General features: G+C 43.3%; 1 protein-coding gene and 1 long non-coding RNA gene across 4 annotated transcripts in view; both read left to right on the top strand.

Annotated features, from left to right (window-relative positions):
• LOC131973999 (uncharacterized) overlaps nt 1-15,018 on the top strand; it is a 182,507-nt gene that overhangs the window by 68,658 nt on the left and 98,831 nt on the right. The gene's annotated exons all lie outside the window — the stretch shown is intronic.
• lrrc4.2 (leucine rich repeat containing 4.2) lies at nt 8,361-12,761 on the top strand. 2 transcript variants are annotated; one of them, XM_059336149.1, is made up of 3 exons: nt 8,361-8,926; nt 9,082-9,224; nt 9,345-12,761. In XM_059336149.1, exons 2-3 carry the CDS (start codon nt 9,203-9,205, stop codon nt 11,195-11,197), a joined length of 1,875 nt encoding a protein of 624 aa, XP_059192132.1. In that variant the 5' UTR covers nt 8,361-8,926; nt 9,082-9,202; the 3' UTR covers nt 11,198-12,761. The 2 variants fall into 2 exon arrangements, with proteins under 2 accessions (XP_059192132.1, XP_059192131.1); XM_059336148.1 differs by having other exon boundaries at nt 9,082-12,761.

Raw genomic sequence — 15,018 nt, 5'->3', positions numbered from 1 at the left:
AAAGTGTGATAAACTTATCAGATGAAAAGGCCAGAAGAAAAAGCATCTTATGTGCATAGCATCATAATTTAAGGATTGTTCAGACTGATGCTCTTTAAAATATTTGATATTTATCTGTAAAAAAACAAGCAGTCAACTGCACAGAGATCATGTGGATACTTCCTTATCTGTGAGTGCTTCTTGTCTCACAGAATGGGTGATCCTTGTGTTACAGTTGTTGTTCTGGCTTCAGCACCGGGCAGTAGCATTATGAGTCTTAGCCTGTGGGGTTCTTGACCCTCACAGCTTAGTAGCATGTGTGTTTGACCCATGGCCACGGGGTCATCTTGCCCCGCCTGTCACCAGCCTTCACACTCACCTCAGGAAGAATATTATTTATTTGCACTGGAAGAAACCAGCCCTTATGATGGCTCAGTTTAAATAAATATCATCCGTGTTTGGCCTGTAGCCTCGTCTCCCGCCTCCTGACAAAGTTTACAAAAATAAAGAAATAAATATATGTTGATCATCCTGCTTTCTCCAGCAGGCTTCCTTTTTGAATGGTGTCGGATCACTGAGTGAGTTCAGCCCACAGTGAGGGAATCGGTATATCCTGGTGTGAGTCAACTCTCCTCAGACTGTGGGTCGATGGTGCTGACTGAGCCAGGACAGCTAATAAATCACCTCCTGCCGTCCTAAAATGGCGGGGTTGTGATTGGGGAGGGAAGGGAGTCGTGAGCGAGGGTTAATGAATACAGGCCACATCGATCTGCTTCCACCGGTCTCCTCTCTCCCTCACCATCCACTCCTCTATTCTCAGGCCAAATGCTGCTCTAGCACTTTGCTGACCTGCCACACTAAGCACAGGCTGACTGGCGAGAGATCCACAGGGGCCAGGAGACATTGAGCAGTTGCTAAGGCGAGGTAATGGCTAATGCTAGCAGCTAATTAGATCCGTCAGTTCTAACTACTGAACGAGGTGAAGCTGTGTTGGTGAAACAGTCGCTAACAGTAACTAAGCAATAGCTGTTATTTTGTCTTCCCTGCAGCTGAATAGCTCTTAGAGTGCTTTTAGCATTCACAGGAGAGGGTGATCGTAATGTAAATGTGGTAGTGCTAGCTTCAGCAGCTGCCAGTAGCACTTTTAGTCCCAGCCTATGAGAGTCTTGACCCTTACGGCTCAATAGAATATGTGACCACGGGGTCAGCCTGCAGTGCCTGTCTCCAGCTTTTAACCCTCTCTCTAACAGCAGCTACCAGTCATCAGAACTCTGCAGTCAGCAGTTAGAGTGAGCAGTGTCAGAAAAGGTAAAGTACAAGGTAAATTACGGGCAATCTACTGTAAAAGCAGCAGACAGAGAGTCACTACAGACGACCGGTAGCATGGCTTGAAACCTCAGTGATGGTAAAAGCCCACACAAGCTAATTGGGTCACACACACACACATTTATCAGCATTCAACTTCCTGCAACATTCAATTTCCCCTTTAACCCTGACGCAGCTTTGTAGGGCAGGATGTCACTCGCTCAGTATTGACCTGACCCACTGTTGTCTCTCTCCTTCCAACACCACGCTGCTTTCTGCCCACAGATGTTTAGCACCAGCCCCCTCCACCCCAGTGTGGTATTGATACACACTTTCCAAAGATTGTAAATGGATTCCTAACCCCTCAGTGCTACTGAGTCTTCGATGTCTTGTCCTTTTGGCCTCTTTTGGGTCATATTATAGTGCATGTTGTGGGCAACATATTCCCTCTCTTCCAGGGAAGTGGGCATAGCCAGTCCATCAACGTGACAGTTACAGAGTGAGTTTGACGCTTGACAGCTGTTGCAATCGGGCAGAGGGTTTGGGCCACACTCAGTGTCTCACATTGAGGGCTTGATCCCCTTTATCCACATATTTAGACCACATCATCCAGGAGTGACCAAACAGTTCAGGGCATAGTTCCACATTAGATCTGATTAAATCGATTCAGCCAGGTACTGAAAGGCATTTATTGACCGGCTTGGTAATTGAAGTATGTTGGTATTATTTAAATGTTTTTTGTTCTTTTGGTAAGAATAACAATTATGTCAGATTCAAAATGTATTTATTTATGTATTTATTTATTTATTTATTTAACAGGGACAGTGCTTGGCTCTCAGCCATACCAGAATTAGCTACTAGCTAATCTGTAGTCCCTGAGCAGGAACAAATAACATACATCTAACACAAACAAACAAAAACTGTTCAAAAAAACAGCAACAACAAAGTTTCACACTCTTAAAACACAATACAACACAGGACAACAGCAAGAGTAAAGTCACAGTATTAAGACACAACACAAAACAATGTTAAAGTACAACACAAAAGAGATTGCAAAATAGTGAGCTAATGTTTGAGTTTATAGTTGGTAGGTGCATGATTGAGTGGATTTAAGCCATGATTTTATTTTAGATTTTAAACCAAGGAATGTGCTAATGTCTCTGATTTCATTTGGTACTGAGTTTCAATAATTAGTGGCTCTTATAGAAAAAGCTGATCTGCCAAACTCAGTACATCTGCACTGTACTGCACATTGACCTCTACTGGTCGTCCTAGTTGTTCTCCTGTTGTCTGGGCGCAGTGATATAAACTCCTTCAATGGAGGAGCAGCCAGATTATGAATGACCCTATACACTAAACTAACATCGGTAAGACACACTAAATTTTGTGCTTTTGAATGATACTGCATTGATGATGACTTGATGGCGTTTTGACTAATGCCTTGAGAGGTTGTTTATAGAGCGTTTGTAGTGGAGCAAGTGTTGTTTTTCCAGTTTGTGACCAACTTGTGATGCAGTATGCAACATGTGAAAAAATCATAGTGCATATATAATTCGGCGGCATCTAGTGGTAGCTGATTTCGAATGTATTTCCATTTTTTCTTATATAAAAATACATGCATGAAGGCAATTTTGGCCATCGCTGCTGTCAATTTGGCTGCCACTTCACATCTGTCCCTTCCATGTGCCAGGATGGCCGTGTCATCCGCGTACATTTGGGTTTAAACTTCAGGACATGCAAGTGGTAGGTCGTTAACATACAAACTAAATAGTAAAGGGCCTAAGACTGAGCCTTATGGGACACCAACAGAACAGTTAATAAATTATGACATTTTATTCCCAACTCTGGTACATTGTCTTCTCATCCATTTCATTACTTCATCAGAAAAATTAAAATTTGACAACTTTGAAAGAAGAACATTGTGATTCACTGTATCGAAAGCATTTTTCAGATCCAAGAAAACTGCTCCCACTGTTTGATTTTGATTAGATTTTTTCAAGGAAATAGCAAGTAGCCATTTCGTTCGAGTATTTTTTTCTGAAGCCGAATTGCATAGGATGAAATAAAAAAGTATTTACCTTTGAGATGCCCATATCTTTTAAGCGCTTAGTGAAATGTTGAGGTTCTGATTCAAAGACCTAATCGTTATTGGTAAATGTTCTGAATGTTATATATGGCTCCTTTAAGAATTTATGTAATATTTTTACTATTTTGGGACATACTCCAATAGGTATTTTATACATTAAAGGGACGGTGAACCTATTGCTATTGATCAATCTAGATTGTTTTGGTTTAATGCAAGGTATTCCACAGATCTTGCTGTGAGCATACACAACAACCTCTGTGGATTATCATGAGTACCCAGGTCATGATTTCTGGAAAGAGACACTGCTTTTGAGTTTTTCAAATACTATTATGACGCTTTAGGTACCAGAAGCTGAGTGTCATCTAGTTCTATTATAGTTGAAAGAAGGCAGACGTCTCTACGGCCAATAACTCCAACACTCTGCAACTCACACGAAAACAATCCGGACTGATACATAGGACTGCAGGTAAGAGGAAGAATGTGTTTGTTTGTTAGTTATGGGTGAACTGTCCCTTTAAAACTACAGATGATATGTCACACTCTAAACTCTAAACATGCATTATAAAAGGTTATGATCAGTTTTACATACTAAAGTGAATAACAATTGTTAAACAGCACACATCATGCAGTTTTTATAAGAAGGTATAACAGCTGTTGCAGATGCATGTCATGAAATAGATCTTGTCCATTCACAGAATATTATCAATGTCATATTATTGTGTTCCTTATGAGAGAAAGTGGAATTAAGTTCCATGATGCACCACATGATCAGTGGAATAAATTCTCTGACCCTGATTTGCCCGAGGTGACCACTGTTGTCATTTTTAATTATATTTGAAAGACCCAAACACAGGAATTAGCTAATCGTATAACCCACCCAGCTCATAATATATGATATTGGAAGACACATTTTTTAAAGATTTATTAATGCTGTGGAATTGACACACTGTAACACAAGATGCTATATCATACTAGGGAGTAATTCCATAAAACTCCTTATGATTTACCACACACTGTATATTAATTTTCACATGGCAATAAATCCTCAGCCTGAACCCCATTCTACACATTCAAAGGGAGAACCGGACTACAGAGGCTGTGGCTGGTGTTCCTCACTATGGATTCCCATAAACAGAAACAGGACAGAGAAAGAAGGACAGAGAGGTGAAGAGAGAGAGACAGCCATAAAGACAGCGGGAGGAAACGTCATATATTCAGCGTGCTAACTGACCTTTCCATGCTCATGCCCCCTGTAATAGCATTAACACAGCAGCTACAACCACGACCATCAATTATGTGACCAACCCTGCCTGCACCACCTTAACTAAAAGTTATCTCCCCTTCATCCCCCCCCCCCCCCCTCCCCCCACCTCTCTCGCTCATTCTTCATTCTTCCTCTCTTCCACTCCTCCCTCTAAAACACCATATCTAATTGGAATAGAATAGGTACATGAGATATTATTGGTGCATTCTTGCAAGGCTGTTCTTGTCGATCTGGCATGTTGCCAGTTTAAAAAAAAAAAAAAATCCATCCTTGTTTTTCATCTGTTATTTTAGCCGTCTCAAAGTCATTCTTTGATGCATAAAAGAAACTGTGAAAAAATAAGTTTTCACTCATTCCCTTTGTAGCTCACACAATTGAATGTCTCCAAAATAGCATAGGGCAATGAAGGTCAGTCTGTATTCCTCCTTAATTCAAAGTCATAACCCCTCATTTCACATAATGTGTGTGTGTTATGTGCAAATTTTATTTTAATTTATGCAAAATGGTGGTTTTAACAATGGTAGCTGCCCTGGCCATTGCTGCCATACCTCATTACTGGTGGAGTGGTGGTTTAAAATGTGCCTGTTTTCATTGGGCTGATTGCTTTGCCTCCTTTATTGCTGCTTCCAGCTTATTGGGTACCACTTATCTACACACCTTTACATTCAGCAATACACCTGCCATGACGTAATTGTGTTCTCTAGCAGAGTATACACATGATGTGCTAATAGCAAGTTATTGCATCGCTGCTGGTGCTTTAAATGCGACTTTTCTACAGAATATACTGTTGCTTTACCCACCATTTAGTGGTGTAACAGTTAATAGTCCCCTCTCAATATACTACATAGAGAGTACATAACATACTATTAATAGGTTTGTCCAGTAGATCTCAAGAGCTTGCACTCAACTCTATATATGTGTCGAAAAAAATTGAAGGACAGGAAGACGGGGACAGACATTCCTTTAATTGTAGGTAGATTTTGTGTCGATGAACATAATATAAAATAATTCATTTCAAATAATCATTATTACAAAGCATACAAACCATGCTGGCCTAAGACACAAGATTAAACTAAATTTAACAAAAAAATTAAATTGTATGCTGAACAATAAATGACTTTTAAACTACATATTAAAAAAAAACACATTTTAGGACTCAAATACATTTCTTAAGAGAAGAAATGTTGCGTTTCTATTGTATCATGTCTAAGCACCATAGTTTCATGTTGCTTCAGTTTTGGTGGTGAGAGATTGCTTCAAAGTAAGATAAATTTGTTTTTGAATGGTGACATGAATGCAGCAGGATTTAAACGAATGTGCTGCAAGTAAAATGCAAAGAGAAGGGTAACATTCTTTACTACTTTATTTAGAAGTATCCAGAAAATAAACTCAGCATTATCATTTATTTAGTGTGATATTTTATTCATATTCATATATGTTACCACAATCAAGGGATCACATATAGTAAGACAAAGGCATTAGTCCTCACGCTCCACTTCTGTGAACTGTACCTTGCATCCATTTAAACTAGCTTCTGTATCATCCTCGCTATGGTCCACTATGGACATTGAGCATTAATTTTTCAACATCTTTAGTGGAATGCAAAATTCCAGTCTTGTCTTATTTATTTCCTAAATTGGACTTCAAATGGGAATTGACATTGGCATGTTCATTATTGTCTGCGTGGTATTTTTCAGTCTTTCTGCAGACCACGACCATAATAGAAAATATATATGTGACAGGAGAGAGGAGGAGGAGTAGAGGGAGAGAATGTGGTCATTAACCAAAGGCAGAGAGGGAGACTCCTTCTCCTGCATTCAAATGATGCTTAATCCAACACTATCAACACTCCTCTCGTCCCTCCTACTCCTTATCCTTCCCTTCTCTGCCTTTCTGTGCCATTTCACTGAGGAGGCTACTATGCAGTGTGTTCCCTCATCAGTCTCCCTCATCCTTCTTCTCTATCCCTATTTATCTCATTCTTCTCTTCCTTCTATAGGCTCCTTTCCCCTATTCCACCAAGGACGTGGATATATCTCCTCCTACCCTGCCCAATCTCTCTCTCTCTCCCCCACTCTCTCGGTAAGTCTCTTTTCCTCTATCTCTCCGTCTTTCTCTCTCATCTTTCTAAGAGATAACTGTGTGCAAGCTCTTTCATCTTTCTCCTCCCTGAAGGAAAGACTGCCCAGCAGACACAGAAGCAGAGTCAGCATTTCAGTCCTCTATGATGTCACGGACCCCCCGACCCAACCCCCCCACCTCCTAAACACACACACACACACACACACACACACATTTTAAATTCACTTCAACTGAAAAAATAAGAAAAACAGATACAAGAAACAACTCTTTCTGTTTGTCCTTTATGGTAATAATACATGAGGGAAACACTCACCAAACTGTGCCTTTCAAGAGGTGAGAAATAGCAGCAAGCTGCATCTCCACTGGAAAACACTGGCGCACTGCTGCGCTCACGAGACAGAGAGACAGAACACAGAACTCTCTCGAGTTGGAGTAGAAAGTCTGACCTCTTGTCTCTGTATGATACATTGGAATGGGAGGCTTCCCATTTTAATGACAGGCTGAAGGAGACGGACAGTGACAGAGAGGGGAGGATCGGCACAGGTAAAGTGATCTAGGAGGTTAGAGTAAAAAAAGACGGTGAGGGACAGAACATGTGAGAAACGGAGACGGAAAAAGAGAGAGTAAGAGAGGAGAAGATAGTTACAGTGAGGGGAGGGAGAAGGAGGGATACGGGAGGAGGGGAGGTTGAATGTGTTAATACACAGGAACACTGCATCAAACCAATGCACTGCTCTGAGGCTGGCTGAGCAGCTGAGAGGAGTGCGTCAGCAGTACATTCACGTTCCCACTGAAGGACAAAGGGAGGGGGCAGAGCGAGCATCTTAGCTGCCTGCAACACCGACACGGAGGGGGGAATAGAGAAAAGAGAGAGATTGGAGAATAAACAAGAAGAGGAGATGTGGATTAGAATGCTGCTCCTGCTGCTTCTGTGACGGTGGGCTGCCTGTTTGAGTGCTCGCGTGCCTCCTCCTCTCCATCTCTCTCTCACACACTCTCCTTCGCGCACTCTATCTTTCTCTTGCTCTTGATCTGTCAGTGGTTCTCTCTCTCCTTCTCTCTCAATCTCTCTCTTTCTGTCTCTCTCTCTCTCTCTCTGACTCTCTCACTCTCTCTCTCTTTCTGTTCTACTCTGGCTACTGCAGTAGTCCACCAGCCAGCCGCAAGTCTGACAGCCACACACATGGCTAACTGCCACAACTTACTACCTCAGCCCTGGAGAAAAACTAACAAATAAGCAAGCAGAAGAATGCTGCAGGAGACAGCCCAGGGGACAAACAGCGAGTGGAGAGAAGAATCCTCAATACCTTTCTCTGTTTTTGGATACAGATACGGAGCCCACTTCCACACACATCCTCTCAGCGTCATCCTCGTCTCTTTTCTCTCATTGCAGAAGAGGACAAGAGTGCTCTCTCTCTCTTCCGACAGCCTTTTGCGAAGCTCCAACAGTGCAGCGCATCCCCTTCTCCACCCCCCACCCAGCGCCACCATCTCTCCCACCACCCCAAACCCCCCCTCCCCCCAGGAGGAATAGACGGATTACTGCTAACTGTGCACACGGCAGCCTGCAGCTGCTCCAACCAGGGCCAGCCCAACATTGGGAGGAAGCAAAAGGAACACAGAGGAGGAGAGGAGAGGGGGATGACTGTGCCGGGAGTTCTTTAGCCTTTTTCTGTCTCTCAGTCTCTGTCACAACGGGGCTAATCAGCGACCGACTAGCCCTTGGCAAAGTCACAGTGAGGGAGGTCTCTCCACCAAACAGGCGACGAGCCGACGAGCCAACACATGTATCAGGAGCCGACAGAACTGGGGATTTTTATTTATTTCAGTTGGTCACTTCTTTCTCCTTCTCTGATTTGTTTCACTGCGTTATGGATCATTGTGATTTATCTCCAGTGGAGCTGCATGTTGGAGTCTGCAGCCTGGCAGGGGGGCAGTTAGTGGGGGCAGAAGGGATCCAGGCACCTGCCAAGCCTTCATGGCCTTACCTCTGCCTGTGAGTGCTTTTCATGCTGCTTTCAGTCTTTAATACCAGGAGCCATTTTGTACCCTTGGCTAATAGAGGGCCACCTCACTTTTTCAGAGAGGGAAAACAAGAAAACATCAATCTGATGCCTTTCCATGGAAGGAAATTATAAATTAACGTGATGCATGACTGTTGCTTTTAACATTTGGAAAGAGGCAAAAGGGACCACTTCCAAACTAATGAGGTACGTCACTGATAGTGTTATTCAACCTTTTTCTTACATTGCTGCACTGCTTTTCATCTGCTACTTCTCTTGTATTAATTTCTCTCACTCGGTCTCCCTCTCTGTCCCCCTTTTTTCCTTCTCTCTCTCACACACACACATCAATTTTGATGTAGCATCTCCCTGCACTGTCGATGGAACTTGGGAGCCTTGAGTTGCTCCAGCCAGGCTAGGGTGGTCTGTCCTCTGGTGTGTGCCGTCTCCCCCCACCATGCAGAATAATGAGCCCTCCACACCATGAGTCCTCTGGGCCAGGTTAGTGTGCAGCCTACCTGGAACGCAGCCCTGCTCGCCGTGCTCTCCCTCATGGTGCCTGCTCTCAGTATGTGCCAGTCCACAGGCCCTGCGCAGGGCTCGGCTAACCCACAGAACTGTCCAGGTGTGTGCTCCTGCACTAACCAGCTCAGCAAGGTGGTATGTACCCGCCGAGGCCTGGTTAGAGTTCCCCCGAACATCCCTGCCAACACCAGGTACCTGAATCTGATGGAAAACAGCATAGAGACCATACAGGCAGATACCTTCAGACACCTGCATCACCTGGAGGTGCTGCAGCTGGGCAGAAATGCTATCAGGCAGATTGAGGTGGGGGCCTTTAACGGCCTGACCAGCCTCAATACCCTGGAGCTGTTTGACAACAGACTGACAGTCATACCCAGTGGAGCTTTTGAGTACCTGTCAAAGTTGAGAGAGTTATGGCTAAGAAACAATCCCATTGAGAGCATCCCCTCTTATGCCTTCAACCGTGTTCCCTCCCTCATGAGACTGGACTTGGGAGAACTGAGAAAGCTGGAGTACATCTCTGATGGGGCTTTTGAGGGCCTTCAGAACCTCAAGTATCTCAACTTGGGGATGTGCAACCTGAGGGAGTTTCCCCATCTTTCACCACTGGTGGGACTGGAGGAGCTAGAAATATCTGAGAATGTTTTCCCTGAACTGAAGCCTTGGGCCTTCCGTGGGCTTAAAAATCTACGTAAACTGTGGATTATGAACTCTGCCATCACTACCATTGAGAGGAATGCATTTGATGACATCACAGCCTTGGTGGAGCTGAATTTAGCCCATAATAATTTGTCGTCCCTGCCCCATAACCTCTTCACCCCTCTACAGTACCTTGTGGAGCTACACCTGCACCACAACCCTTGGCGATGTGACTGTGATGTAGTGTGGCTTTCCTGGTGGCTCAGAGAATACATTCCCACAAATTCCACCTGCTGTGGACGCTGCCACACCCCGGTCCACATGAGGGGACGATACCTGGTGGAAGTTGATCAGGCCACTTTTCAGTGTTCGGCACCATTCATACTTGATGCTCCTAGAGATCTGAACATCTCTGCGGCGAGGGTGGCAGAACTGAAGTGTCGCACAGCTGCCATGAGCTCAGTCCGATGGCTTCTCCCCAATGGGACTGTACTGACCCATGGCTCTGCTCACCCACGGATATCGGTCCTTAACGACGGGACGCTCAACTTCTCCAACGTGCTCCCGTCTGACACAGGGGTCTACACCTGCATGGTGAGCAACATGGCGGGAAATTCCAATGCGTCGGCCTACCTAAACGTCAGCAATGCTGAACTCAACACGTCTAATCTGTCCTATTTTACCACCGTGACAGTGGAAGTTTTGGAGCCCACAGTGGAGGAGACCCCTAAACCCAAGCCTACTATCCCTGCCTCACCCTCTGTCTTTCAGCCCGTCTTCATCTCCACACCTACTGTGCTGTTCCAAAACACTCAGACTCCAAGGCAGGTGTCAATCCCCACTGCCAGAGTCCCTAGTGGGCCAGCTGCCAGCCTAGATGAGGTGATGAAAACCACCAAAATCATCATTGGCTGTTTTGTTGCTGTTACCTTGCTGGCAGCTGCCATGTTGATAGCGTTCTATAAGTTGCGTAAGCGGCATCAACAGAGGAGCACGGTGGCAGCAGCCAGGACCATAGAAATCATACAGATGGAGGAAGAAGTTCCTCCTGTTCCACCACCCACCTCCGGATCTAGTGGCTCTGATGACACAGGGTTGGTACTGCCTACATTAGTGGAACACAACAGCAACACCTTTAAGCCTGGGTACGTGTCCTCCTCATCCCGCCAAGGGGGCTACGGAGCCCACTGGACCCAGAACAACTCTCTTCATCGCTCAGTCAGACAGCATCACAGCCACATCAGCACCATTGCTGATCCCTACGTCATTAAGACTACTCACGGCAAGGAGAAGGTTCAAGAGACCCAAATCTGAGTAATGCTCCCTCTGGATCTATCTCTGACTCTGCCCCAACCTCTCCTCTCCACCTATCTGCTCACCAGTTCATGCAATAGAATGCACAAAGAACAAAACGGTAACTTTCTTTTGTACAGAAGTGCAAAACAGAGACAGTTTTTTGTTTCTTGTACATGCCTATACATAAGTATATAAATATGAAAAAAAAATACAAATATATATATAAATGAAACTACCGTCAGGCAGTGGTGAGACATGCAGATTATATTAGAAAAGAAAGTAATTTCAAACTATTTTCTAATAACTGGTGACTTCTATTTAAAAAATGACAAAGATACTGAATTGCTTTGTGATCGATAATAGAAGGTGGTACTGTCTACTGTAGGAAAGGAGGCATTTAGTTTGTTTTTTGACCATATTTAGGATGCAGTAAAAAAAAAAAAATGAAAGAAAAAGAAAAAAAAAACTCTTTATACAGGCACCAGTTTCTACATACAGCCCCAAATGTAAGCTCCAGTTTTTACTGTGCCAAATATTATATGCAATAAAAATGGTATTTCAAGACTTAGGAACACAAAAAGACACAAAAGCAAAATCTAGATAGATAGAAACATTTGTCCAAGGATAGCAGCGTAATGGCACAGATAGAATGTGCTGTTCAGTAGCTATCAGCCAAATGCTTTTGGACTGCAGTGAATTTCTGCAGCTAAGGTTTAACCCTCTGTTTGCTGGAGCTAAGCTGCGTTTATTTCACAGTGCCAGTGCTTCTTAGTTGTAGCGTATCTAAACATGTTTATTTAGTGTGCACATGATTCCCCACTGGTTTAACTAGCAAAGATGAGGTGCAGGCTAATAACAGTTGTTGCAAATACTTTGTTCTGTTATTGGTTGCATTTTGTGTTATTTCTTTTCCCTTAGGTTTTGACATGCTTCTTAATGGCTTGTGTAGTATTTAGGGCTAATTTAATAATGCATTACAGCAGTTGCCTGACTTGTCTCTGCAAGGGCTCATTCCGATGCTAATTTTTCAAAGGAACAGACATGTGGTGCAGTGATACAGGGCTTTGCTGACCGTTATGCTTTTCGAGAAAAAAAACAGAGGATTGATGTGAAACAAAAATGAATGTCTGATACTGGGGCTTTTCCATGGACTACATTGAAACATGACTTTCTTTTTCTTTTAACAGTTTATTTTGAGCAACACTATTTTTATGGAGAGACAAAGGAGGCTATGAAAAATAAAAACCTTTGGTTTGTATTTCTCTAATCAGAAACACTTTCATCTGATGTTTTTTCTTCTCTGAATATATTTCCATTTGTGTGTAAGTTGTTTAATCGTAAAGGCTGGAGGCAGTATTGTAAATCGTATCTTACCCTAAACCCCCCATCTTACGGTCCTATGCATTTACTTAGTGTCTGCATGAATGGGTCTTTAAGTAACTGGTGTACAATGCTGCATTATACCCCACAGTGGGGCTCTATGCAGGTCAGATAGGCTGTTGGTCTTTGATGCCTCAGCTCAGTTCTTAACATTGATTTCTCAGTGACTGTGAAGGGGAAAAAATACATGTATCCCACAGTTCTACAGTTTGTGGGTTTCTTTTCCTTACATGCTCACCTGCAGGTTCTCGTTCTTATCAGAGTCTGACATTTATCAAGTGAAAAAAAAATTTTATATTGTGTTTTTAATTAGAAGACAAACAGTCGTGGGTTGTTCACCATGATCTGAGGTACAATGTGGGCCTACTTCAGCAAAACAAATACCTCCAGAATACAATCTAAATATATCACCTAACAATGGGAAAGCAGAATGATTTATTATCTATTTTTTGCAGATGCCGTATGCGTCAGGGCATTTCTGAATAATATGAATTACCTTGATGTCATGCAGTTAAAAGGCCAGCGACCATAAATGTGCCGAGTCTCAGCGGCGACTGAAACGCGTTACCCATGACCTTATACTGTTGCCCTTCATACAACCACTCACCACTCTTGCTTCTTTTGTCCTCATTTAGACAAATGCTTTTCATGTAACTGGTCATTTAAAAGGTTTATGTTGCACTACAAAAGTACTCCTATTTACACCAAGGCTTCATTTAATACCTCCAGGCTCAACTTCCTGTGCCATCAAGAGCCAGTTAGTAATGTGCTGCGAGGCACTGCCTGGTAAATGTACAGTATACATGCATATTTTCTCTTGACATTCACAATAAGATGAGTGCATTACTGTACACTAGGTACTCCTCTGGTGCAGTAAAACATAACAGGGACACCAATTATGTAACAGTCTGGAATACAGCTTGAGTGGGAGTTAGTTTTCTCATGAGTTTTAATTTTTTAAATACATTGTTTAAATAAGATGTGCTGCACGCATAAACAAATTAAGGCATATAACATATTGCAGGCATAAGGGAAGTTCTACTAATAATATCCTCATTTTGGAGGTTTCAGCTCAGCTCAGCTCCAGGATGGAGAGATGTTAGCCTTTTCTGCCAGCACACCTGGCAGTGTGTGAGTACAGGTGGGCCTCAACAAGCATATGGAACTCCTATGACTATGTCAAGTGTCTTCATTTTCTTCAAAATGTGAGCGCAATATGCCGCTGAATATTCTATCACCGCCAGAATGTTATGGCTTCTATTTGCTTCAACAAAATAGAGTGTTCTTGGTTTTTACAGTATGTGTGGGTTGTAAAAGAGCAGACTCTTATTATTTCCCAAGCACAGCGTGGCTCTGGCCGAGCTAGTGCCTTCATAAGAGACTATGGGCTGTTTGTAAAGCCTTTAATGTGCCTGATAACCAGCCACATACAAGATCACTGACAACTACTTGCTTTCTTCTTCCTCCTCCTCCTCTTCAGTGTTAACATCAAAAGGAGGGAGGCAGGTCTGGATTTACCATAACACTATCAACTATTGAGCCAATTCTGGTTTGCTGCGCCAGTGTCGAGGGTGAAAAGGCTGAGGGCTGGAGTGGAATGGCCATTGTGTTAACTGCTGGAAACAAGAGCCTAGACAATAGTCCTTCTCTGACAACATCAGCAGGGTTACTATGAATCTTTTCTCTGGGGTGGCTGCCGTCTTATCTGCAGCAGCTGAGTCAGTCATATGCTTTGAATTTGGCTGTATGTTGCCTTGTTGCAAATGAGCTGTGAAGATGTCTTGTCATAACTGCTGCCGTCTCCCTTCCTCTGTCCCCTCCCTTTCATCACTCGCTAATTGACTCAAAATCATTGACTGAAACCCCCTCAGTATAGCACGTCTATGTCGTGTTTAAAGGCATCCTCTTACTCTCTCCACCCCTAATTTCGTTCACTTTGTGTTATCAGTTTGCCACAGCAACTGTCACAGATTTGCATAGTCTTTTGGAGCATGCTCACTAATGCTCACCTGTATTTTTTTTTCACCCTCCTATTGATTTTCAGCCAATGCGTTACTGATAAAGCTTCAGCCAAAGACGTGATGCATCTTTTTTGAAGTAAGCAGTATGTCAGAGGCTCATGCTATCCATATTGGCAGGGGATGGAAGAGTTGAAAAGAATGGCTAAGCTGCCACTATATAGCATGTCTCACTCCATACAGATAGGATCAGCAGAGAGACAACAGGAAAGGGACTGGGATAAGGCTCCACGGCTGGCGTTCTATGAGGTTAAGGGTTTGTTGGGAACAAGTCCTTGAGCTTCAAGATCCATATCTGTTAATGAAGTTCCCAGCAGTAAGAGGTGTTGGTCAGGTGGCAGGCCACAGCTATTCTGTCACAGTTTCTCCACTGACTGATGCCTTTTTGTGCCCACAAAGGGATTGTAAGAAATGATCCATGGTCCTCTTAGAAGTGAGAAA

Source organism: Centropristis striata, chromosome 6 (genome assembly GCF_030273125.1).
Source record: "Centropristis striata isolate RG_2023a ecotype Rhode Island chromosome 6, C.striata_1.0, whole genome shotgun sequence".
Classification (NCBI taxonomy): Eukaryota; Metazoa; Chordata; class Actinopteri; order Perciformes; family Serranidae; genus Centropristis; species Centropristis striata.
Note: the sequence above shows the minus strand (reverse complement) of the source record. Positions and strands in the feature narration are given on the sequence as shown.